Below are 27662 nucleotides of genomic sequence, written 5' to 3' on the forward strand. Positions count from 1 at the left end.
ACTTTACTCATTCGTTACTTAGTATGGCGACAGCGAGCATGAAACAACTGAAGAGGAGATCAAGAAGAAGAATTGCTGCTGTGAATTTTTTATCAAATATTTCATTAGATGGTACATATAGGGATACAAAGCATGCTTTATTCAATCCTAAACATCAGCGTTTGAAGGATGATATTGTGGAGGAGGTGGAAAATCATGTCAACAAATCAGGTGCAGAAGAACTGTGTGGTGATGATGAAAATGAGTCCAATTTAGAAGGAACTAAGAAAGTGACCGCTTTGTCAGCGGTTGAAAACATTGTGTCAGTGAATAAATCCGTCCAGAACAATGAGAATGGGACTGTATTACAGCGGAGACTGTCCAAGGGAAAACGGGGAAGGTAAGTTATAGTCAAGCAGGTCATTGTGAGTAAAGATGGAGATCACTGGACCAATGTCAGGGGTGATCAGTGGTCAGTATCGATTTCCGATAGTAAGATATTCCCAGCAAAATGAAACTTCTTCTTTTCTTTTGCCCTAGTTTATTTGCAGTACATCTCCACTCACCTGGTATCTATAAATTTTATACAGGATTTTTTAAATTTTATTTTGGTCTATTTTTTTTTTTTAATGTAATAAGTAATTTTATGAATATTAAAATAGTAATGTTCCATGGTGTTTAACTTCTTATAGGTAATGTGTTAGATCCTTATGGCCTTTAGGAGAAGTCAACTCTATCAATGTGTGTACCAATAAGGAAATTTTTTTTAATGTAGTATCAAAAATATTAACCTGGAAGCTATTCCGTGATAAATAGTCTAAATTCATATGATCCTGATGACTGTCACTAAATATGTTTTCTCATAGACATTCCAAAATCAACTTGTGATCACTCAAAGAGGAAATAATTTTGGTGCAAACCTATGAATATGTGGCAAAGAAGAGTGGTTCATTTGTCAGAGATGACAGTATGTTGACAGATTTACTAACACTTCTTTGACCATACAACTTGTGTTTCTCCATAAGGGGGAAATTTTCAACAACAATAAAATAAAAATAGCATTATTATTGAAGAACCAAGTTACCCCTTTTGTCCTACTTTTAAAATCTGGTCTCTGGGGGATTTTAATTTATCATGATTCTTAATTAAAATAAAAAAATATAATGAAATAAAAGAATCTATTATTCTAGTATGAGATTATGAGTCCAGAATACATATTTTAAACATTTCAATACACTGCAATTCTATCATCAGCATACCATTGTCACAAATTAGCCCCAGGGTTTACAGCACACTGGTCAGTAAATAGAGTCTAGACTGTTATTTTTCTTTGCATAACACCTCCATGGGTCGTCACACACCTTGTTCTGTTAAGTAAACAGGCAGTGCTAATTTTAACCTGTATGTTTCCTGCTCCAAAAACCTTTCACAGTAAAAAATGGTGCAAGGTAGAGAACATGAAAGTATTCATTATAATTTTTAGCAATTTTATTACTTTATTATTCAACTTGGTAAATTTGTGGGCTAGTTTTCAAGGATTTTTTGTTGTTGTTGAAAGGAATTTCATGATTAAATTTTCTTGTGAGAAGATCTGACAAGGATGTTAGCATCATGAAAGCTTCGAGTACTCCACCCATAATATCCATTCTTTCTGATTATTGATAAATAATTAAGGTTCATCGATACTCTGATAAGAGAGATAACTCTTTAATGACATAAATGCGAATTATTCCTTTATAATCTTGTCAAGTTGAAGTGTTTTTTTTGTCCGATTTTGCCCCACAAGCTATGCTATAATTGTTTGTATTTTACTTAAAAAATACATTTCTTTTGGAAAATCATAAGAGTTAAAGAAACATTTTATATGAGTAAGCAGAGGGTTTATGAACCTTAAGGACTGTTCTAACAGTTGGTGGAAATCAATGGATTTAATCATCTACATAATGTTTTCAAACTTCTTTTATAGAAATTTAGAATTTATGAAATAAGATTAATTACCTTATTCAATATCAAAAAACTTGTTGAAGTCACTTGTAAAAAAGATTTTATAATTTTTAATAGCTAGTTATGTGTTCCACTTTTCAAAGATTTTATGTAATAGTATTTGCAAGAGGCAAACAAAAAAAAATACAATTAAATGAAGCTACCAATACCCTTATCTTACCTATGTTATCAACCTAGAGTTGAATTTGTAATCTGTATAGGAGTAATGAGAAACATCAATACATTACGACCAAAAAATATTATAAACAGTTATTGATCCTATTATAAAATACAATATAAATTATGTTTGTTGTCTTCATGAACTTCATTTGACCATGCATATTAAAAATCCATCACCACAGTGATTCATTATAATTTTTTTTTTTCAGTGTGAATCATATGTTTTATTTATCTTAATAAACTGTTCCATCAGACTGGAGATTTACATAATTATACACTAAGACAGCACTTACGTCAATTAACTCCCATAAATTAATTAAAAACTATCCGGAGACATATCTTTTCTTTCTTATTCATTCACCTGCGTCATTTGACAAGGTGTATAAATTCAAATTCCTTGTTGCACCTTAGAATGTCACTGTCACATTATACACAAAGATTTTAGAATTTTGTTGTGTTAATTAAATCAGTTTTGTATTTATGGAAACTTTTGATTAAGTTTATGCAATATAAGATTTCTGAATAAAATCATGAAAGATCTGTTATTTAATAAAAAAAAAAATCAATGGCAGAAAGTTAATACAAGACTTTTAATATGTATTAAATTTTACATATATGTTTAAATTGATTATAAAAAAAAATTTAGCATCATGTTAAAATTTTGTTCAGTGGGTTCAATTTGTTTTATTTTCCATCAAAGAGAAGTCCGTTTGACATTTATAATTATAGTTTATCAGGATTAAAGCCAATCACGACTACACAATACTTCAGTTTCTTGTAAACATGAACCAATAGAGGGGGTTGGCCTTAAAAATGACCTTGACTGTCTGCCAGAAATTGAGAACAATACACAAATGTTGATATAACATAGATTTGTAAGATTACAAGATCAAATAGACTCTTCAAAGGAATCATTAAATTCAAAAATTAATTAACAATACATTTTTAATTGTGAATCAATTTTTTTTGAACTAGCAGAAATTATTATTTGGTTATTAATGTGTGGTAATATGATTCAATGTTAAGTTTGTTGTTATCTACATTGTATGCGATTAAAATTGAATGTAGGTCATATAATTGATATAAAGCATGTTTACTAGTATGTATTGACCTAGTTTAGAATGTAGGAGTACTGATCCTGGAGGATTTGTGTCGATTGATTAAACAAATGTTTTTCTTGTTTTTAATTTTTCTTTTAAATTGAATTTCAGTACTGGTAATCTCTGGGGATTTGTGTCATTTGATTAAACAAATGTTTTTCTTGCTTTTAATTTTTCTTTTAAAGTTTCCAGAGTTAAGTTCAACCATTTGTAGTTTTGTCTCATTCCTTCAAATGATCATGCTTTTAAAATTAAAAAAAAAATGATATTTGACTTTGAAAATTATTTAAATGCTATGAATCAAAATCATGAATCTTCAACTACATGTAAACCATTGAGGAACATGTAAATAATACATTATAACATTTGTAATTTACAATACAGACAACACTTTATAGAAATGACTACATTTCCAGTTTTGAGAATCATTTACAAATTTTGTGATCAATCATCACTAATCAATAAAAAAAAGTTTTCATATTTTTCAGCATGTTATTTAATATAAAAAAAAAATTATTAATGGTTCAAGTTTGTTCTAGGTAAAACATATACTAAATTAATTGTGACCTGTGAAACTGGTTATCTAACATATTTATACATGTCAGAGTGAATTCCTGTATAATAATATGTCCTGAAATGTTTATAGCAATGCATTGTTTTTGCATTAATTCATATATGGCTAAATTAAGGGTTCAGGAGATCCCCGAACTGCATTTAGAGTTCATGATTGAGGTCCCCAAGCTGCCTTTAGCAACTTGACGTCCCCTTTTACCTGTGAGATCTGAGGTTCAGAATTCTGCAATTTTCCGGATCTCCATAACTTTGGCTACCGGTATATATATAAGCAAGAAAAAGTAAAATATCTGCAAGAGCATTTTTCTCTTTTAAAATATATGCAAAACTACAGACCTAGTCCTTGTATCATGAAACAGACTTTTAAAAGTCAAGATTTCAATCATCTGTTGGATCTCTTATGATCCATGAAGCACTCATACGAGGACTAAGTCTTTGAACCATTTATCATGTAATATCAGGGCTCTCACACCACTTTTTGGGACTGGGGCCAGGGCATTAAAATTTGGAAAATTAGCGACCTTTTGGGGAACTTTGTGAAAAATCATCATACAGTAAAACTCAACATATTTTCACTTTGTGTTTCTGGCGTTTGTTTTCAAATAAATTTCTGTTTTGCAATATGTACAGGAATGTGAGTAGCAAGTTTAGTTAGTATATATCCAAATATATGTTCTGAGTAATGACTTTTATAAACTACATGTATAATAATGACTGTTTTGAAAATTAACACATTCAGTTTTTTATGGAGGGTGCCTTTTAAGCTCACCTGATCTGAAAGCTCAAGTGAGCTTTTCTGATCACCTGTTGTACGTCATCCATCCATCTGTAAACTTTTCACATTTTCAACTTCTTCTCAAGAACCACTGGGCCAATTTTTACCAAAGTTGGAACAAAGCATCCTTGGGTGAAGGGTAGTTTAAATTGTTAAATGAAGGGCCAAGCCCCCTTGCATGGGGAGATAATCAAGAAAAGACAAAAATAGGGTGGGGTAATTAAAAAATCTTCTTCTCAAGAAAAGGCCAGAAAAGCTGAAACTTATATGGAAGCATCCTTGGATAGTGTAGATTCTAAATTGTTCAAATCATGACCCCAGGAGTAGGGTAATGGGGAATCAAAGTTTTACATTTAAGGAATGAAGCTTATTTTAAGTTTTACATATAAGGAATGAAGCTTATTTTAACCTATGTTATATGATATAACATAACTTGGGGCAGTTTACGCTTTCTAAACCGCAAAGCAGTTTATAAAAAAGCGTAAACTGCCCCAAGTTATGTTTTATCGTATAACATAGGTTAAAATAAGCTTCATTCTTTATGATTTAATTTCAGTGTAGACAATAAGACAATTTTTCCTCCAAAAATGGCTTTAAATTGAGCATATTTTAAAAGTAACATCAAGCGGAGTACCGTAATACGTTTTTGACATAACTCATTGTGATGTAGGCAACTTATGTTATACGATATAAATGAAATCTTTTATCCAATCAAATGACGTGTTATAACTAAAATTAAATTATTGAAATATAATGGAAAAATCTTTAAATATTTTCTTCTCAAGACCACTGGGCCAGAAAAACTGAAACTTTTATGGAAGCACCCTGGGGTAGTGTAGATTTTAAATTGTTCAAATCATGACCCCCATAGGTATGGTGGGGCCACAATACATATTACAAGGGGAAAATCTGGTGAAGAACAGTAGGGCCAAAGTTAATCAGGTGAGCCTGGTGGCCCATGGGCCTCTTGTCTGAATTAGGAATGGGGCCTTCAAGTTTCAACATCTGAAATTATAGACAATGAGAGCCCTGAATGTAATTATTGAGTGTTGTGTTAAAGTATGAGATATAATTATATGATTTTGTTATTTTTCCTAAAACAGAAATGAAGAAAAAACTTCTGATTAATTGTTTTAATGCTCATCTGGCTGTGTTTTATGGATCATCTTCTTAAAGGGTTTTTATCAGACGTCTAAACTTCTTAAAACTTTAACTCAATTATATTCTTCTTAATACATATTATTATCATTTTACCATTTAATTAGCTTGAAAATAGTTGTAATTAAGTGATAAAATGCCCATAATTCAGGGTCCTCTCAGTAATTATCTCCACTAATTAGATAGGAATAGCTCATCATTAGGATAAATACAACAAATAGATTGGGCTTTAAGTAAATCAGCTATACAGTATGGATGTTTGAAATTATGACTTCGATGGTATGCCTTTTGGTAATGAGCATTCAATCTTGAACAGACTTGCCTATCTTTATGCTTTTGACACATTTCTTCCACTTTTTATCACAAAATTACACTATTATGCCTTTGAAAATAAATTTTGTGCTTAAAAAATGTTAACCTTAAAAATTACGTTACTTAGAAGTTCTATTTAATGAATGACTTATATTTGAGCTTAAGTACTAATATGCATATTATTAGTAAATGCACAGACAAAATCTGTAAAATAATTACAAGTTAAAGACGTTGCAGATGTTTTAGAGAACTCATGTCAGTATATATGGTTTTAAAAAATTTAACGCCCTTTTTAGCTCTACTGGTCAGAGACCAGAAGAGCTTATGCGATGGTAAGGTGTCCATCGTCCGTCCGTCTGTCTGTCTGTCTGTCTGTAAACAATTTTTCAAAACGCTACTCCTCCTACAGATTTGGTCTGATTTCAATATAACTTAGCACACAAGTAGACCACATTAAGTTACAAAATTTAGTGCATCGGTTTTTGATTTTGATGAACGGTGTTGCCATGGTTACTAAAAATAGAAATTTCTGTGATATTCCTTTAAAACGCTACTCCTCCTACAGTTTTGGTCTGATTTCGATATAACTTGGCACACAAGTAGACTACACTAAGATACATAATTTAGTGCATGGGTTTTTGATTTCGATGAACGGTGTTGCCATGGTTACTAAAAATAGAAATTTCTGTGAAATTCCTTTATAACGCTACTCCTCCTACAGTTTTGGTCTGATTTCAATATAACTTGGCACACAAGTAGACTACACTAAGATACATAATTTAGTGCATGGGTTTTTGATTACGATTAACGGTATTGCCATGGTTACTAAAAATAGAAATTTCTGTGATATTCCTTTAAAACGCTACTCCTCCTACAGTTTTGGTCTGATTTCAGTATAACTTGGCACACAAGTAGACTACACTAAGATACATAATTTAGTGCATGGGTTTTTGATTTCGATGAACGGTGTTGCCATGGTTACTAAAAATAGAAATTTCTGTGAAATTCCTTTAAAACGCTACTCCTCCTACAGTTTTAGTCTGATTTCAATATAACTTGGCACACAAGTAGACTACACTAAGATACATAATTTAGTGCATCGGTTTTTGATTTCGATGAACAGTGTTGCCATGGTAACTAAAAATAGAAATTTCTGTGAAATTCCTTTAAAACGCTACTCCTCCTACAGTTTTGGTCTGATTTCAATATAACTTGGCACACAAGTAGACTACACTAAGATACATAATTTAGTGCATGGGTTTTTGATTTCGATGAACGGTGTTGCCATGGTAACTAAAAATAGAAATTTCTGTGAAATTTGTTTAAAACGCTACTCCTCCTACAGTTTTGGTCTGATTTCAATATAACTTGGCACACAAGTAGACTACACTAAGATACATAATTTAATGCATCAGTTTTTGATTTCGATGAACGGTGTTGCCATGGTTACTAAAAATAGAAATTTCTGTGAAATTCCTTTAAAACGCTACTCCTCCTACAGTTTTGGTCTGATTTCAATATAACTTGGCACACAAGTAGACAACACTAAGATACATAATTTAGTGCATGGGTTTTTGATTTCGATGAACGGTGTTGCCATGGTTACTAAAAATAGAAATTTCTGTGAAATTCCTTTAAAACGCTACTCCTCCTACAGTTTTGGTCTGATTTCAATATAACTTGGCATACAAAAAGACTATACTAAGATACATTATTTGTTGCATCAGTTTTTGATTTCGATGAACGGTGTTGCCATGGTTACTAAAAATAGAAATTGCTGTGAAATTCCTTTAAAACACTACTCCTCCTACAGTTTTGGTCTGAGTTCATTCTAATTTGGAACACAATTAGAATACACTACGATACATAATATGTATTTTGGTTTTGATTTCAGTGAATGGTGTTGTCATGGTTACTAAAAATAGAAATTTCTGTGAAATACTTTCAAAATGCTACTCCTCCTACAGTTTTGGTCTGATTTCAATATAACTTGGCACACAAGTAGACAACACTAAGATACATAATTTAGTGCATGGGTTTTTGATTTCGATGAACGGTGTTGCCATGGTTACTAAAAATAGAAATTTCTGTGAAATTCCTTTAAAACACTACTCCTCCTACAGTTTTGGTCTGAGTTCATTCTAATTTGGAACACAATTAGAATACACTACGATACATGATATGTATTTTGGTTTTGATTTCAGTGAATGGTGTTGTCATGGTTACTAAAAATAGAAATTTCTGTGAAATACTTTCAAAATGCTACTCCTACAGTTTTCTTTTGATCTCAATATAACTTGGCACAGAAGAAGAATACATTAAGATACACAATTCTATTTATTGTTGCATTTTGCAAAGTTTCAAATCCAAGTGCTACTTTGTTATACATACAGACCAGTAGAGCTACAGTCTCATCAGAGACTTCTGGTTATATGATATACAACATAGAGTTCAATTTAGATTATATAGAACTTCATTTAGACATCAAAATAGGAAAACAGGAGGAAGTATACCTTTAATTGTCTCTGAAATCCCTGCAAAATGAAGTTTTGAATTAATTAAACCTCTCCAATGAAAAGGGTAGGCAGGTCTGCTTTAATGTTCTCTGGACTTTCAAAGAGAGAACAATTTGATATATTTTGACTTCATAATTATTTTGAGTTATGAGTAATTTAAGTTCCCCTTTATTCAGTATTTAAATAATTAATCTTCAAATAGATTCTTTAAAGCAGTTATCTGTTTCAGTTTTGAATATCATGTACTAGAAATTCCACTTCTTCAGTGGCACTGTAAGCTATTACAAACTCTATACTAGACTGTGTATGACTTCTTAATGCATGTCGGATAATTTCTGATGAGATACTATCTTCTTAAAAATTTTAAAAGCACAAAAAAATATTGTGGTCAGATCATAAATGATGATTTTGAATAGGGACAAAGCTTTCGTGTTTGCAAATAGGACCCCTTTTTAGCTCACCTAGCTAAAGGCTCAAGTGAGGTTTTCTGATCAATATTTGTCCAATGTCTGTCATTGTCATCATCATTTTTTGTAAACTTTTCACATTTTCAACTTCTTCTCCAGAACCACTGGGCCAATTTCAACCAAACTTGGCATAGAGTATCCTTGTTGAAAGGAATTCAAGTTTATTCAAATAAAGGGCCACTGTAAATCTCTTCCAAGTGGAGATGATTAAGAAATAGTGAGTCGGGTCATTTAAAATTCTTCTCATCAAGAACTACTGGGCCAGAAAAGATGAAACTTATGTGAAAGGTTCTTGTCATGTCTAGATTCAAGTTTGTTCAAATCATGACCCATGGGGAAAGGATGGGAACGCAATGGGCAATCAAAGTTTTAGGAATATACAGAAAAAATCTTTAAAAATCCTTTTTCAAGAACAGCAAAGCCATGATTAGTGATGTCTGTATGGAAGCATCCTCATGTAGTGTGGATTCAAGTTTCTTCAACCCATGACCCTTAGGGGTAGGGTGGGGCCACAATATGTGATTTACGTTTCACATAGGAATATTTTAGGAATGACTCTAATTCTTGGCCAAATTATTTGAGTATAACCTGGTTTGGCTTCGCGGATTATAAAGCGTAAACTGACCCAAACCAGGTTATACTCAAATAATTTGGCCAAGAATTAGAGTCATTCCTTATAATTTAATTTTAAAATCATTAAATAACTATGGGTGTAAAATTTCGTTGCATTTTATTAGTTCAAATTTGCCGCTCAATAATACAACGATAGTAACGGAAGTGATGGGAAGCGAGGGGAGGTAAAAACTGATACATAGGCCTATCAGCCTTGTTGTTTGTTTATTGTTTGTGGTAAGATCGAATTATTGTTTGAAGTTAAAGGTACATTTATTAAATCTGGAATTTTCCATGAATCCCGAGGACTGGAAATGAGAGGATTGTATGCATACAGATGATTCAGCTGGTTGTCAGGGGTGTGTGTTCCCATACCAAACCAGGTTATACAGAAATAATTTGTGTTCCTTTTTGGATATTAACCAATCAGACGCTAGAATACAAACAAAATTTAATTATATAGGTATAAAAAAATCTGATGATGAAGAACGGAGGGACCATTATTAATTAGTGACTCTGGTGAGCATTGTGGCCCTTGAGCCTCTTTTTAAAAGACATTTCTTTGAATTCAATAATTGAGAAAACCTTTTGTCAGGGGAAATGATGTGAAGTTGACAAAATGGATAAATTGGAACAGCACTACACTGAATTCTCAAAAGAGAAGAAGATAACATATTTATTATCTTGTTAATTGATTTAACTGAAATGTATCTTTTTACAGTATCACAGTCAGCATTGCAGAAGAAAGAGAGAGGTTGAGAAGGGAATCAGGACTTGGTGGTACACAAGGATGTCAGAAAGACTTTCTCGAAAAATCAGGTTAGTTTCTGTTTGTTTCTTTCTTACTCTCAGACCATCAAATGGTATGTGAGATATATGAATATACAAAATTAATACAAGTTCAAGTAAGGTAGAATAGTATAAAATAATAGAGTATTACTGAAAACAGGCCAATATTTTTTTTAACAAATAAAAAACAAGCTTTTAATTTAAATCAACATTTGTGGTAGACAAAAGAATATCAAATTTATGAGTATTTATATGAGTACAATATTTCTTATCAATATGTTTTCTACATAATGAAGATAAAATGGACACTCCATTACATAGTTGAATTGTCAACCAAATAGTATCTATCAAGTAAAGGATATATTCTTAATGTCTGTCTATATCAATCCATCTACTAGTTTTGAATGTAAGTCTGTGATTACAAGTCTAAATTTTGTTAGCTTAATTCTTAAATCTTTTGGGAGTTTATTGAGGTACATTTCTTGCGTAAAACTGTAGTTAATTCCTGTAATTTAAGTATTAAGATGAGTGTTCTATGCTCACAAACCGGTCTTGTAAAAATTGATTTAACAATATTGCTTTAATGATAGATTTTAACCATGTAATACATATACTTCAAAAACTTTGATTCATTCACACATATGACAAACCACACGAGTTCAAAATATCTCTTTCACATTTCATCCATAGGTGCTTAAATGATCCTTTAGGAAAGCATTAATTTCATAGAAAAAAACTAAACATTATGCATGTAAGCTGTTCTGTCAGTATGGACGTTGCAGTATTTCAGACTTAACAGCAAAAGATTACCAAGCAGAGATTACGAAACATCAGAATTTGTACCAGAAACAACTATTTTGCCATAGCAACCTATCGGACTCAAAATACTTTGGGGCTAATTACATCTTATTTGCTCGTGTCCTGTCAATTGGTGTTTATGGTGAATATATCATTTAAATAAATGTTGCACTGTTGCAGATGAGAAATCTCCAAGACGTGAAGGAACTGCTGTTTTCCAAGGAAAGGACCTTAGACAGATGAGTGTTGAGAATAGAAAACTGCTTGCAAATGAAAGGTATTGTTTTCTTAGATTTGTCACTACAGAGCATCTTGTTTGATCTGACAGTCTTATTTCGTTTTTTTATGAAATATTTCTTCCTTTGCATCGATTTTTTTCAGTTTCTTGAATTTTTGCATGAGATGAATTTACTAGTATCTTGCAGATGTGTCAAAGGCATTAGAATTTACATAGTTGATTTATACATCACTACTATCATAACGAACAGGAACTTAAATCAGTTTTTTCCTTTTTTGGTAAATTTTTAGGGATGCAATTGGCTGACACATGCTGCATGTGAAATTCTATGAAAATAGTACATTGCACACTTTGTGAAAATAAATAATATCTGTTTTTAATTTTTTTTTTTCAATTTCTTAGAACAGTTAATATTTCAACACATTTTCTATAACTGTAATTATAATACAGAATCCTTCTTATCTCAAACTCAATGGGATCAAGAGAAAATTTGAAGATATTGGAGGGTTCAAGATATTCAGCATAAATTTCATGAAGAAAGTGTGGTTGGGACATCCAATTCACGACATATCCATGGTCTTCAAGATATCAAAGTTTGAGATAGTGAAGTTCGACTGTAGTGTAATATAATGGCAGTTGCTATTTCAAATTTTATAAGCTAAATTTAATCTTAAGGATGTGCAGTTGAGGAATAAGTGGTTATAACTGTGTCTATGAACTATAAACACTTAAATAGACCAGGCAAACATTGGGAATTGTTGAACTGCTTGTATAACATTGTCAGCCACTAATATTAATAGAAGTAATAATCTTACATCCGACTTTAAGCCAGGGGCAAAGGTCACAGGTTTACCTCAGCTGGTTTGCCATTAATTTGCATTACATGTACATACTTCTTAGTCATAATATATCATCTGACTTATACATGTTTAACTATTTCTTTAAAAAACTGTTATTATGTTAGTTCTTGAAGCAAAGAGGGAGAAAGAAAAATCATAGAGAAAGTTTAAATCTATTTTAAAGTTTTGTGGAATGTAAATTCAAATTTTTTGCAATTTTGAATTTCATATTTTTAATAAGGTTGTCAATTTTTACAAGAAATCCATGGTTCAACTGCATGTGTTTTAAACTAAGTTTATATCAATAGCATAAATGATGTTCATTCTTCTTCTTCATTAATCCAAGAAGTACACATGCTACTTTTCTTCAATATCTTAGTAAAAAAAAAAATTCAATAAAAAATTATTGTTAAAACTAGTGAAAGTTATTAAATAAAGACTTTGAACAGTGTTATCTTGAAAAAAAAAAGTTCATTTTGAGACAAACCATTGAACAGGTCTATATACTAGTATACAGCTATTTTGTATATGTCATACAAGCTATTCATTTCCTTTATGTCAAATCTTTGAATTTTTGCAAATCACCCAAAACTTACATGACTTATACATCATGAAAAAAGCCTTTAATACATTGTCTGCATGCAACAAAAATATTCTAACAGTGTGCTAAGAGTTGTATCCAAATTTTCATCTCATCTCTTATATCTCTCAACGCATGCTTTATTTGCAAGGTTGATGATTGTGTCAAAAAAGAAAACCCCCCTCGTTTTGTCCTCCACCTTGATGTACAGTCGTAAAGCGCAGATTCGCAGGTAGGTCATCCCTAGTTCAAGGTTGAATAAACATGTATCATATCTGCAGTTATGCATCATTATTAAACTGTCTGTTCACCATATATAAAATTGTAATATTTTATTTGCTAGAAATTGATAATGTAAATTAAAATAGATTGCTATTCTTAGACATTTCTCTGCATTTTTACTTGCATCTGTTATATATATGCTTGGTACACAGTAGTTCTGAGAAAATTGAATCACCTCATTTACTTATAAATGCCTTGCTTTTACTTACATGGCTTTTTTTTTTGTTGATAAATTAGTATTTCTATAATTTTCTTTTAAAAATAAAGCTTTTAAAACTGCTAGCTTAAACACATTTGTGAAGTAGATTTTAAAAATGAAGTACCAGTAGGGCATAAATGGTATTTTTGGTCTTTTTCTTCATTATGACAGAATATTTTTCAGAGATGAGGAGAATTTTGCCAGAGCCCGTACTGCATCAGGGTCCAAGTCAATGTCTCAGGAGGGACTGCTGTATCTAGGTCTGCATGCTGTGGGGAAAGTGGAGGAAGGACAGGTAGGGTTCACAGCAGTTTTATATGTACTTGTAACACCCCCTCCCCTTCCAGAAAACTGAAGATGGGGCTTTTTTTGTCCACTACATGTATTGTGGTTGTAACCTTCAAATTCAATAAGACAGAGACCTTTCTTCATCTTTGGATATGTCGAATGCCTTTTCTATGTACTTTTGTATTAGGTCATGGTCACATGCAGGCTCATAAATGTTTCTATTGTTACCAAAACTAAACCTGGAACCTTAGATTCACTAGAATTTATCCTTTTTTAGCTCACCTGAGCTGAAAGCTCAAGTGAGCTTTTCTGATCACCCGTTGTCCGTCTGTCCGTCCATCTGTAAACTTTTCACATTTTCAACTTCTTCTCAAGAACCGCTGGGCCAATTTTAAACAAACTTGGTACAAAGTATCCTTGGGTGAAGGGGAGAGTAAATTATTAAAATAAAGGGCCAAGTCCCCTTACAAGGGGAGGTAATCAAGAAAAGACAAAAATAGGGTGGGGTCATTAAAAAATCTTCTTCTCAAGAACCACTGGGCCAGAAATGCTGAAACTTATATGAAAGCATCCTTGGGAAGTTTAGATTCTAAATTATTCAAATCATGATCCCCGGGGGTAGGGCGGGGCGACAAAGAGGGAATCCAAGTTTTACATTGAAATATATAGGAAAAATATTTAAAAAATCTTCTTCTCAAGAACCACTGGGCCAGAAATGCTGAAACTTATATGGAAGCCTCCTGGTATAGTGTAGATTCTAAATTGTTCAAATCTTGACTCCTGGGGGTAGGGTGGGCCAAAGTAGGGATTCAAATTTTACATTGAAATATATAGGAAAAATATTTAAAAGCCTTTTTTTTAAACCACTGGACCAGAAAAGCTACAACTTAAATGGAAGCATCCTTGGGTAGTGTAGATTCTAAATTGTTCAAATCATGACCCCCCGGGGGTAGGGTGTGACACAATACATATTACAAGGGAGAAAATCTGGTGAAGAACAGCAGGGCCAAATATACTCAGGTGAGCGTTGTGGCCCATGGGCCTCTTGTTTATTGCAGATTAATAGATCTTTGCTTGCTGATTTAATATTGAATAAAGATCAGCAGTATTTGAATGGAAAGAATTCAGTTTTATTAATATTTTCATAAAAAAAAAATAAATGCTTATAATTTATAGGATATATCATATGCTGATTTTCTGGTTCCCTCCAAGACCCACCTGAGGAGGGTTTCATCTGAGAAGGGACCACTGAATGCCATGGAGACAACTCACCTGAATCAAAATCTTACACCAGGTAAAGAAAAAGTTACAAAATCTCCCTCAAATATATATATTTTTAAATTCTAGATGTTCAAGTCTTCTACTACCTGCAGAATTTGCTTGATTTAGTTGCTTCCTACCTACTGGCATACAAGCATTGTTTAAGTTTTTATCTGATTCAGATGTACTCTCAAGTTTAAAACATGTATTAGCAGAGTTTGTTTAATATGATATAGATATACATTCAAGCGTAACACCAGTATTTAATTATATTTCCCCCAGTACTTTATTATATTTCCCATAGTACATGTACTTTTATTGTATTTCCCCCATTGGTAGACACAGGTAGGTAATTAGACATGATAGACTCAGGAACAATTATTTTCCCATTCTAAGTGACCAATCCCTTTTTGCATTACAATAAAATACTCTCATAGTGCCAGGAGCAAACATCTTTGATTCATTGTTAATGTACATTGTAATTTGTTATATCTGTTAAGTTCATTATACATTTTAAAACTATGAGGAATACAAATCACTTTTTTTTCAAAATGTAATATTGTCTTAGCCTCTTGTTTTGAAGTATAATGGAATTCATGACATGTATGTAGAACTGATCAGGGATCATGTGTGATAAGGATCTGCTAATTCCCTCCCACAAATGATGTTGATGAATTAACTAGGGTGTAAGCATAAAGGAAAAGTAAAAAGGTCACTAGCTATTTTTGACCATATAACATGCTTTGATCTTTGAAACCTTTGGGAAAAAAAGCTAAAATATATGTAATTGGATTGTCAGCTGTTACAATTCTTTTTTTAACTTCAATTTTACAAAATATTTCCCAGTACAAAGATAAATAAAGATCATTTCAGAATCGATATAACTGAGTCTTAGAGTTGATGCACTCGCTAGCCAGTAATGGATTTGCTAATAACATACATTTAACACACAATTACAGAATGCCATAGTGTCAAACTGTCAATAGATTTATGTAAACATAACAAAATATGATTTAATTGAGAACATACTGAGTTATGTACTTAAAGAAGTTCTATAAGGGATTTCATAATATATGAAGCAGGAAGAAAAATTGGTTTCACACTAATTATGGCTGTATATGCATTTACCAAAATTTTTAAATATTATGTGGATTTCTTTTTTGGAAGGGGGGGGGGGGGGTTAATTATTGATGATAGTGTGCGCATGTACTACATGTGAAATGAAATTTCTACAAAAGGCAGTTTTATTGGTCAAATTAGGTGTTATAAAGGTGCTTTATTGTCTTTTATATATTTTTTAATTTAAGAAAAAAATAATTATTTTCATTAATAACTTAGAAATCCTTCTACCAAAAATTTATAATGTGGTAAATGTATTATTAATCATTTAACCAAAACAGGAATTTTGAAATTCTACTGATGATAAATCATGATGAAGGAAAAGAAATATATGGAGGGAAACATAATTTTTTCTTTGAATCAACTGCATCTGTGATTTCATACAGTTTCCGTAGAGATATTAAAAGTGTCTTTATTAAAATAGCTCTAAATAAAGTTTTGGACCTATTTTAGTTGTAAATGATGCAGATATCAACTTTCTAAATTATTAAGAAATGGCAAACTCTCTATGATGTTCAAAATTCTATTTTTTTTTTTTTTTGCTGTCACCCTTATAAATCTATAAAACTTTTTATCACTTTATAGGACATTGTTGTGTAACTTAAAAACCTATGTGGCTTAACTTCTTCAATTACTTGTTTACACATGCCTTTAGTTGTTATTTTATGATTTTTGAAGAAGATTTGTTTGTATCATCTGTCCTTAAAACATATTAAAAACACCAGTAATCTATGAGCAATATAAATGTACAAGTGAAATCTGACAGGTCGAGAGCTGGCACGGAGTAGATCGCATGACCCCAATCTGCTCCTACATCGACCCTCCAACGCCCCGTCTCTGGAGAAAGGTATCAGAGTAGTAGAGAGGTGGTACAGATCTTCTTGTATGGGGAAATACATTTATCTAAAATTTTCACACGCACGAAAATAAACCTAATTTAAGTATACATTTTAAAGAGAGGAAATTGTTAATTTCAAGAGTTTCAGGAAATTAAAAATTTTAAATGAACCAAATTATCATTGATTTGAGATTTTAAATCATGAACCCTAATTTAAAGGCCTTCCTATATGGTTTATAACCATACAAGAAGATCTGCGGGGTTTAGTGTGCTTTAATTTGCTTCTGTAGTCCTGCCTTCCTTTAGACCATATATTTAGTTTTTTCTTGGTTCTTTATTTTAGTCCCTGAAGTTTTTAGATTAGTGTGTTTCTGATTAAAACAAAAACTTCATTATTTGTGTTTACTGTAAACCAATTATTATTTATGATTCTTTAGTTTGAAATCCATCCAAAGTAACTAATTTTCGCGACCGAGGCAATATTCTACATAAATACATAGGCAAGTAATTGGTTCACGAGTAAAAGAAGTTCGTGAAACTTGCGGATATTTCTTGCTCGCAAATAAAAGTTGGCTTACAGTATTCAGTTGATTTTATCTAGTGAAAGTGTAATTACTTATAAAAAAAATGTTATTTCTTTTACCATAGTTGTGATGTTCTCAATTTATTAATTATTTTGTAAAAACGAGAAGTGAACTTTTGTTAATGAAACATAAAACTTGTGAGAGTATTTTATTTTGAAAAAATCATCATCATTAAAGGTGCAATATTTCCACTTCCTTATGCAGTAACACAAGCCAATTAGCTTCATCAATTTAGCTTTTCTGATCACAGTGTGTTTATCATCTGCATATGTGTTCAGATATATATTTTATGAGACTAATGCAAGAAAGCATTTTTTCTTTTAATTTGTAGTGCCCTTTTCTTTTTTTTTTTAAATACAAGTTTATATTGGATTAATTAACGAGATAAAGAAGCTAATAAGTTCTGATACTGTAAATCACCAAATTTTTGAGACACTCTATTAGTTAAAGTTCAGGACTGAGGAAACATTTTGTATTAAAATTGATGGGTTAGGAGCAAGAAATATTAATAATTTTATTTGCTATTAAAAGAAGGTCAAAAAAGTTGGTTTACAGTATATATAATCTTTGATAATACAAACATGCACAAGACTGAAGTTATCGCAAATGTTCTCATGTAATTACACAAAAATAAAATTCTCAAAAATACAAAGTGATTTACAGTATTCTTCAGGTGAGTCCTGTGGTTAACAGACTTGTATTAAATTGTTTTTTGACAAGAACCTAATATTTTTCCCCTTTATTTGTTTGAAGTTATATCTGTAACACGTAACAATAATGTATGGGATCAGTTGTAGATTTAATACATAAACTGATAAATGTATTCTAATGTTTAAGTATTTTAAAATGTAATTAACTCTTCATCACTCTGTTCATATATTATAAGCTACATGTAATTGAAATTCTGTGCATATTTTTTGTATCTCCCTAGGAATGTGTATAATTTTTGACATTTAAAATGTTTCCAAAGTGCAACCATCTCAAACTGATGCATTTAATTTTAGGCCATAATCTCAAATATTAGTAGTTGCTGTGCTAGATTATAATGAACAAGCACATACTGCTTATGCATTATATATTACGCATGTGTCAGCAATTCATTTGGTAAATTGAAGAATATTCATGGGATACAATAAAGCATTTTGAGATTGAATGAAGTAGATATTTATATAATTGTCTAAATTTCTTTTCTGTCTTCTTATTTGTGTGTATTTATTTGTACAGTTCCAGAAGAGGCTATCCCACACCCTGATTGGTATGACCCAAACATACTTGATGACAGAGAACTTCAGTGTGGGAGCTACAAGACTCTCCTGACATTTTCATCATATGTGGTAAGTGGTTATACTGACATTTTCATCACATGGTAAGTAGTTATACTGACATTTTCATCATATGTGGTAAGTTGTTATACTGACATTTTCATCATCTGTGGTAAGTTGTTATACTGACATTTTCATCATATGTGGTAAGTGGTTATTCTATATTTGGAGTGATGGCCTGTTACCAGTTCTCCCTCCTTAAAGGCAAGGAATGTTACAGGCATCACCATATACTAAGTTTCCTTTAATATGAATGTCAATTTGATGCTTGTGGCAAGGTTGTTTTGACATATTCCGGTTTCCTATTGAAAGTTGTAAATTTTCTCTTACTAGATGGAAAAGTACCTGCAGATCTTTAGCTCACTGGTCTGAAAAAAATTGGGATGGAAGACCAGAGAGCTACAGTGCCACCCATCAAAAAAATTGTATATGTATTGCACACATAAAAAGTGTGCTGTTTCTTGATTTATTTCTCTGTATATATCAAAATATTACTAACTGTGTGTTCTTAATATATTTTTTTACTACTTCCACAACAAAACTGTACGTAAGTCATGTAAAAAGTGTGTTGGACCAAATTGTCTTGCCACCCAAAGAGCAGTATAAATAGGCGAAATTTTCAGTGATCTCAATTTTAGACCCAGGAGGGCTATTAACAACAGTTCTGGGGGAAATCTTATTGTGGAAGTAGTAAAAGAATACTGGTATACTAGGAATATGTGGTTTTTAATATTTTAAGATGGCAGCATAAATATTTTGAGAAAATAAATTGAGAAACAGTGCACTTTTGTGTGCACAATAGATATACAATTTTTTCAGTGGGTGGCACTGTAGCTCTCTGGTCATCCATCCCATTTTTTTCAAACCAGCGAGATACAGATCTGCAGCTAGATGGAAAAGTTGAAATCATTTGTTTCTTCAGACTAAATGTGACATATGTCTTTTTATCTAATTTTAGAAGTGAGAAAATTTTATTTCAAAGCTTAAAATTTTTTTCTAACAATTTCTTTGTTCTTCAAAATTTCTTTGTAGTAATATATTACATGCCATATGTTTACATTGTCCTCTTTTTTAGACATCAGTGATAGACTATGTAAAACCTTCAACACTGAAGAAAGAGATAAATGAGAAGTTTAAAGAAAAATATCCAGCCATTCAGCTGACCTTGACAAAACTTAGAAGGTCAGACAATCAAATTTTGAATGTGATTTTATGATATATGTGTAAATGTCATTAAATAGAAGGTGTATTTCATAAGGAATTATCATCTTGTTAAGTTTTCAACTTTCTACTTGTTTTACAGCCTTAAAAGAGAATTAAAAGTGATAGCAAATACAAAGGTAAGTACATTATGTTAAATTATTTGATCAATCAATTCATTTTTCTGAACTACATGTATTTTATAGATTTCTTTAACACAACAAAATTCTCCATAAGTCAAATATATACAGTTGAACTTCAGTATCTCGAACACGGATATCTTGAATACCATGGATATGTCGAAGTGATTTTGAAGTCCACACTGCTTATTCCCACAGGTACTTGTGGACAGGACCCCCCCCCCCCCCCCCCGATATTCAACCCCGGGGCTTGTTGGACATTTTTTTCTCAAATTATATTCATTGCACTTATTCATCATGTGTACCATAGGAAAAAATCGTGAAAACCCCAAAATAATTGTTCCACACAAAAAATACCCCACTTTACATTGTAAGAGAGAAGTGGGGTATTTTTTGTGTGGAACGATTATTTTGGGGTTTTCACGATTTTTTCCTATGGTACACATGATGAATAAGTGCAATAAATATAATTTGAGAAAAAAAATGTCCAACAAGCCCCGGGGTTGAATATCGTGGAGGGGGGGGGGGGTCCTGTCCACAAGTACCTGTGCTTATTCCTTATGTATTTTACCCTGGATATCTCGAATCCTCGGTTATCTCAAAGTATTTTCTCGGTCCCTTCGGGTTCGAGATAACGAGGTTTGACTGTATATGATTGGGAGTGTAGGGTATGTTATTTCAATATGTCATATTTTATTTTTCCAGTGTGGTTTGGACCTATGGATTGTTGCCCAAGCCTATGTATATTTTGAGAAATTGATCTTGAAGGTTTGTTATTATCTTTAAAAAATAATTCACAACTGTATGAATTTTAGTACAATGTACCTGTATTCAGTGATTGTCAGTAATATTTAATATGTAGTATGAGGGGTATTCATTCATTTGTTCGTGGTCTATTTCAGCTGATGATAAATAAACAGAACAGGAAGTTATGTGCTGGAGCTTGCCTTCTGTTGGCTGCCAAATTGAGTGATATCAAGGGGGCAGAGCTAAGTAAGCTCATTGAGGTGAGTAACTTAATCCATGATAAATTTTTAAAGAATTCATTATTTTGAAACATTCTTTCTTTCTTTTCTTTTATTTTGCCAATTAGGCAAGAATTTTTAGGGAAAAGGAGCATTTGATCTATATAAAATGATACAGGATGCATTTTTTGGAGGAGTGTTTTCTTTTTTCAGCAAATTGAGGAAGATTTTCGACTGCACAGAAAGGAGCTGCTGGTTTTTGAGTTTGCGTGTCTAGTGGCCCTCGAGTTCTCCCTACATATCCCTGACACAGAGGTGTTTCCCCATTATCAGAGACTTCTCTACCAGTCATGACCCAGGTCCCCTGACCCATCATCCCGGGACAATAACCTTGTGACCCATCACCTGAGACAATTCATCACAAACTCAGCAATTCAAGCTTATCTCAAAGGTATCAAATTTGACTCCGAAGTGCACACAAAAGTAAATTTTACATGGAGACAATGCCTGACTCAACTTGGCTTACTTATCAAGTCAATATCAAACTCGTATCACAGGCACTGCTAGCCCCTCTGTTCACTGGATACCACCAGGCTGAACTCGTTTCAAATTCAACTCCCAACTCAGTAAAAAGGACACCCAACTTGGTTAAGAGATTGTTTTATAATGTATCAAGCTAGCATCCAATTGCCTTCATTCAACCATATCCTTCAAAGCAATAGTAAAAAACAAGTACAGTCTCCATCTTTAATTTGAAATACATGTATATCCAGGTAATGACATTTTGGAACCTCTTTGTACCCATTCTTCATTTAGAAAAATGACTGCTTAATTATTTGATTTACTTGGAGATCATCACATTTTTATCACTCCAAACGGAAATGTTTGGTTAAGTGCGGTTCACAAATCACTGTTTAAATATCAATTCAAATATTTTTGTGCCCTGTTATCCTATCAGTATGTAATTTGTGCAACTGGGAAACATCCATTCTTAATGATCTGTTGTAATTTAGCTTTAATACCACACACATAAGTTACGGTAGTTTTTTAACTTGAATCCATAATCATATTGTACGTATACATCTGATATGTTACGTAATACAGACTTGGATTTTTCATTTTAGAAATTGAAAATATTTTTTGTATTATTTAGTTTTTTTGCATTTAAGTGCATAAGAGACAATGACGATTAACATTTCAAGTTTCAGATTATCAGTTGACTGTTTGAAATAGTTTTTGTCCACCACATTCCTGGGTTGTAAAACACTAAGTTTATAGTTGGATGTTGTTAGTAATTTTGATCTCACCATGGTATGAGCTGATAATTGTCTCATTTTATCAAACCAGTGTGTAATTTTACCATCATACTTCAAAGTTTTGTCATTTTTACATCGGCCTTAATTGTTTGGCAATAAGTACAATCATCTATAATTTTTTTTTTTTTTAAATCAAGAATGCACATATTTTGATATTGTTCAAAACAGAATAACAGTACTTTATCATTTATTTCAAAATCAAGAGTGTGCATATTTTGTTTAATTGCTATTATTAGACAGGATATAACCCCTGTTTGGTGGCATTATGTAGCAATCTTGTTATGTGAGAATGTCTTCGACCTTTGTTGGCTTACAAGGCCAGCAGGCTCTGGTCAGTGTTTGCTTTCCATGCAATAACACAAAATTTAATGTATAATTCTAGTAAAGGTAACAATATGCACTCTTTCCCATTTTTTTTAACTACATGTATTTTTATCCAGATATATGTTAATGAAATATTTAATGATGGCATTATCAAAACCATTCAAAATTTCTCACAACGTAAACATATACCTGTATTTAGCATGTCGTACAATGTCACAAAAAAACAGATTCATGCCCTAATTGTCTGAGCTAAAGGGGTCAGTAGGTCAAATGGCCAGTGAGGTCAAGGAGGAAATGTGCATCCAATCGTATATGATAGAGAGTTGCAGATGTAGCCCATGAGATCATTGTCATGTACATGCTTTATTATAATTTCATATTGAAATGAACAAAGACTTGATTATTTTGTTTCTATAAATGTCAGATTGTAAATATTGCGATGTAATGGAGTTGAATATTTTGTTATTTACATGTTGTGTGTACACTTTTTTGTGTAATTCATGTTAAATGCAAATAGGGCCAGCTTAAGAATCATGGATGATATTTTTTTTGTCCGTTTGTTTTTGTATGTAGAGTTAATGTCCTTTTATCAACTGTATGTAGAGTTATGCCTTTTTATCAACAATTCACTGATTATTTTTTTATCATTTTTTTTAAAAGCTACATAAATAGGATTGACTGTTTAGGATCTCAATAGAACAAAAATTTAATAATTTTAAAAATACAAATAGCTTTTTCAGCTTTAATACCATTCCAGCTAACAAAAAAAAAAAAAGAAATGCATTTCCTTTTTCACAGGGCTGTAACCTTTTCTCAGTACATATATACTAGAATACAAGTACATGTAAACTAACAAAATAATGATAACATATGAGTTTATTTATTATTGCCAAACAGAGATTTTTTATTGTAAATGTGATAGATGTGAAAAAACTAATTGCCATATTAATTAATCACTCAAATGATCTCAAGATATCTGATTAGATCAGTATGTAAATATAATTTATTTTTGAAAAAGAAGAGAAATGAAAATTTAATAGATATACAATAGAAATAAAGAAGAAGATTGTTTAATATTATTTTATCTTACTGCCATATATATTTAGGGTAGGTATGTAATGTTTTAGAAATACGAGACAGAGTACAAATTTACCGTAATTGCTCATGTCAGGTATGTTTAATATATTACTATTTAATATCATTGTTACTTAGAAATCTTCATATATCCCCCTTCAGTACTCTAGATATGATACTAAATTTTACTAATGTTTAAATATATGTACTCTTAAGAGAGAGAGAGAGAGACTGAGTCTTAATGTGTTATCCTTTCACATGCTTCACTGAATGATGTAATATTGCATGTCAAAGGTGAAACAGCATACTATTGCATATTGAATAATGTAAACAACTCATATTGAAGGACGTCAAATAACATATTGAAAGGTTTAAATTAACATTGAAAAGCATAAATATATAACATTTATATGCATATGTATTAAAAAGTTTGCTAGTCCAAATAGTGCTTGCTTATAATGTGCTCTTGTGTATTTATTCTCAGGAAAAAAAAAACATACTCTAGCATACTGTATTTGTACACTTTAACATTCACATAGACAACTCTTTGCTTAATACATATTATATACAGTTAGTCAGTTACATTAATTCATTTTCAAAATGACTAGCAAAAAAATGCTCTTTTAGGAAACAAAATTTTCCTTTGCTCAATGAGTGAAAAAAGTCATTTCCTGTGATAGTGTGCTATTTATTGACGAGTGAAGTATATTATAACCATTATTTACTAATCAATTAAAAAAAATGGAAAAATTTTATATTGATAGTGAAGGGGGGGGTATGGCACATGTGTGTGTGTGGGGGGGGGGGGGGGGGGGGGTGATGGCTTGGCTGTTAAAATACTTTAAAATATTCTCTTTCTCATTTTTTCATTCAAGTAACTTTTTATTATATCATATTTATATTTTTCATATTGATAAACAATATTTTTTCCTTTTGCGTTTCTTGTTTACTCATCACTGTTCATGTGATCAAACATACCAATACCGGTAATTAACTCTCCCTGCTATGCATTTTTGCTGTACCGGGTATGTGGGTTAAAACTGAAGATATCTTGCAAAAATCCTTTAAAATTTTTCATTTTCAGATTATATGTCTCCATTGTATGTAGACTATATTTCAAACATCAAAATTAGTGCATTTAATATTTAATAATTGATATACCGTTATATAACAACACAGTCAGGGAGGTCCCCATTAAGGGCTGTCAAAGGAATTAATTTACAACTGTACTGCAAGGAATACCAGGGTATATTAATGCTTTCAAGAAAGATTTTTTTCTTTCCAATACCAACAGGGGATAAATGCTTTAAGTTAAGTAATCAGTTATAAAAAGCATATAAAATGTATAAGGTTTCTGTGTAGGATATTTTTTTGTTTTTTTTTTAATCGAGATGTTCCGTTCATAAGTTGTATCATCCATGAATAAATGTTAAGGTTATTAAACATTAAGATCATAGAACAAAAGGATCGTATATTTTCATTATTATACATACTCCATTTACTTCAGGAATGTTATGATGAGTTTTTATTTGAATTATGAGAAATAATATACGTACTTTATGGGAGGACTATACAGTGTTACATATGATGTTTTGCATTATGTATGTGTAAAGTTCCTGTGCTTGTTATTAGTCATTGATTACGGTACACTTCAAGCTGTGCAGTTGTGTGACCAATAAAGTTGACCAATTAAAATTTTGGGTTCAATTTCTTTATTGTTTATTTCTTTTTTTTTTTTTTTTTTTTGCTGTTAATCAAAGTAGTTCAATATTTTACATTACACCGAGTCTACTGATGCCAGTATGAAAGCAATTCATATTAATTCGTGATAGAGGCAGGTATCTGGTATCAGTTGTATACAGTTATCATTGATGAGATTCACCACATACATGTATAATCATACACTTCTGTCCGAGTACTGTGAGTTTATATGAAGTTCAAATGTTCCAGTGGAACAATAGAACATACTGTATTCTCACTTTTCCAACATTGGTACTTGTGACGGCATGGTTGATCAGTACCTAAGCCTCTGTGGACACAGTATGCTGCATAGGACAGCACTGAAGAATTGTAAGTTCCCAATGTTTTATTCCTGTGAAGTTTGGTGTACCGCCATGATCCTGTGAGTAGGGTAAAAAAATGTGACATTTTTTTGTACAGCTAGCACATAGCACTTGTACGGATTTAACTATTATCTTTCCACTTCTGTCTTTACTCTTTGTGTACAGCCAGTACATATCACATGTATGGGTTTAACTATTATCTTTCCATTTCTGTCGGTACTCTTTGGTGTTGTACTGATCAGATTGTAAATCACCCGTACAGTCCGAGAAGGTGACATACAAACTTTTATCCCGTACTGTTACTCTATGAAGGCGCTGTTTTTGGCCACTGCTTTTCCACACAGGGGGTTTCTTAGGATTATGAGGCTCTATTGACTATAAATCATATAGTGAAAATATATGTTATGTTAAAGTTTTGCCAATGAAATTCATATCTTTATTTTTTATACATAGTTATATAAATTCCTTATAACATACCTGGTACATCATGTTGCCAGTCTCTATGTGGACTTTGTATTTGTGCCATGGACAAACCAAGCAAGATAGCCCATTGAAGTCCTGGAAAGATAAAACTAGTACATGTATTCAATGTTAAGATGATATCAATGTTTTGGCTCTTTTTTAAAAAAAATATCTTCAATCAATTCTCTTAAAAAGGTTGTAATTGCATATTTATCAATCCACTGCCATACAAAAATCTAAAAAAAAAAAAAAAAAGAAAGAAAATGTGGTGATTTTACCTCAATATCGCCCATGTATAGGGGTCCTCCTGCATCTAAAATAGAAAACAAATGCAGTTTAATATCATGCAATATCAAGGATTAATGAAAAACCAGAATTTTACACTTGACAAAAGAATGATAATGACTCACGATAACAAAAGCTATCTAGAGCAAAAAAGTTCCCTTGTTGAATGATCACAATGTCATGGTCATGCACTTGAAATCTCTTCTTTGATGTGTGTTGAAACTCATCCACTTTGCAAACAAAACATTCCTACAAGAAACAGTTGACACATATAATTCAATCCACTGAGGAATAGAATATTTGCACTTGTAATGTTTGTATATACATGTATCTACAATGATAAACACAGCTCAAGTCCAAAGACTATTTCTACATACGTAGCTACTTATAGCTACCTAGGTATTTGAACCTACTCCAGGTATCTATTTTTACCTACTTTTTCCTTTATTTTCATTTCATAACCAAACGATGTAAAATGTTTTACAAATCTGTATCAGTTATAAAAATTATCATCATGCATTTTTAGATAAAATGTTTTTGGGATGATTTTCATGCATTTCTTCTCCATTCTCCACCCAGTAAAGTTTTCAAATAAATACCATGATTTTGCTGTGCAAGTGCATAAGATGATAAACAACAAGTCTGGCCTGTTTTTAAGATGAGCCTTAATCATTATTTAATTTTATTTTCAAAAACAGGTAAAAATAGGTAGAAGTAGCTACTTCAAGTAGGTAGAAATAGTTTTTAGACTGGACCTGATACAATTATGTATGTCTTTAAAAAATGTCAAAGATGCCTGGCTAAGTTTATTTTTTGATACACAGTTACTGGTATTTACTATTTATTAACATAAAGGGTTTTACAGATTTAGCCGCAGGTCTGCAGGTCAATGGTCTGAAAAAAAAGTTGATGGCTAGGCAGTGTCCATCCCAATATACGGATACAAGCCAAATTCACCTACATATATGCGCATTACGTCCCTCTAAGTACTGTGAAATTTTTACAAGTTTCATAATATACATCCTCGCAAGCCAGGGGTCCT

General features: G+C 31.8%; 2 protein-coding genes across 5 annotated transcripts; one reads left to right on the forward strand and one right to left on the reverse strand.

Moving 5' to 3' along the window:
* Positions 1 to 23: 23 nt before the first annotated feature.
* Positions 24 to 24568, forward strand: LOC133184264 (CDK5 and ABL1 enzyme substrate 1-like). Of its 3 annotated transcripts, XM_061319238.1 has the most exons (13): positions 24 to 379; positions 10377 to 10474; positions 11423 to 11519; positions 13051 to 13131; positions 13564 to 13675; positions 14845 to 14962; positions 16814 to 16894; positions 18694 to 18803; positions 19867 to 19973; positions 20095 to 20131; positions 20837 to 20899; positions 21034 to 21138; positions 21310 to 24568. In XM_061319238.1, the coding sequence occupies exons 1-13, from the start codon at positions 24 to 26 to the stop codon at positions 21448 to 21450; spliced, it is 1506 nt and encodes a 501-aa protein (XP_061175222.1). In that variant the 3' UTR covers positions 21451 to 24568. The 3 variants fall into 3 exon arrangements, with proteins under 3 accessions (XP_061175222.1, XP_061175223.1, XP_061175224.1); XM_061319239.1 differs by lacking the exon at positions 16814 to 16894 and having other exon boundaries at positions 25 to 379; XM_061319240.1 differs by lacking the exon at positions 13051 to 13131 and having other exon boundaries at positions 25 to 379.
* Positions 24569 to 25558: 990 nt separating this feature from the next.
* On the reverse strand, positions 25559 to 27048 carry LOC133184267 (Rieske domain-containing protein-like). Of its 2 annotated transcripts, none has more exons than XM_061319244.1 (4): positions 26813 to 27048; positions 26614 to 26648; positions 26351 to 26431; positions 25559 to 26248 (listed from the first exon to the last, which is right to left on the reverse strand). In XM_061319244.1, exons 2-4 carry the CDS (start codon positions 26626 to 26628, stop codon positions 26063 to 26065), a joined length of 282 nt encoding a protein of 93 aa, XP_061175228.1. In that variant the 5' UTR covers positions 26629 to 26648; positions 26813 to 27048; the 3' UTR covers positions 25559 to 26062. The 2 variants fall into 2 exon arrangements, with proteins under 2 accessions (XP_061175228.1, XP_061175227.1); XM_061319243.1 differs by having other exon boundaries at positions 26746 to 27046.
* Between the last annotated feature and the right edge of the window lie 614 nt (positions 27049 to 27662).

The sequence above is a fragment of the Saccostrea echinata genome, unplaced genomic scaffold, assembly GCF_033153115.1.
Source record: "Saccostrea echinata isolate AGI-Se365-2 ecotype Australia unplaced genomic scaffold, CSIRO_AGI_Sech_v1 ptg000010l, whole genome shotgun sequence".
NCBI lineage: Eukaryota > Metazoa > Mollusca > Bivalvia > Ostreida > Ostreidae > Saccostrea > Saccostrea echinata.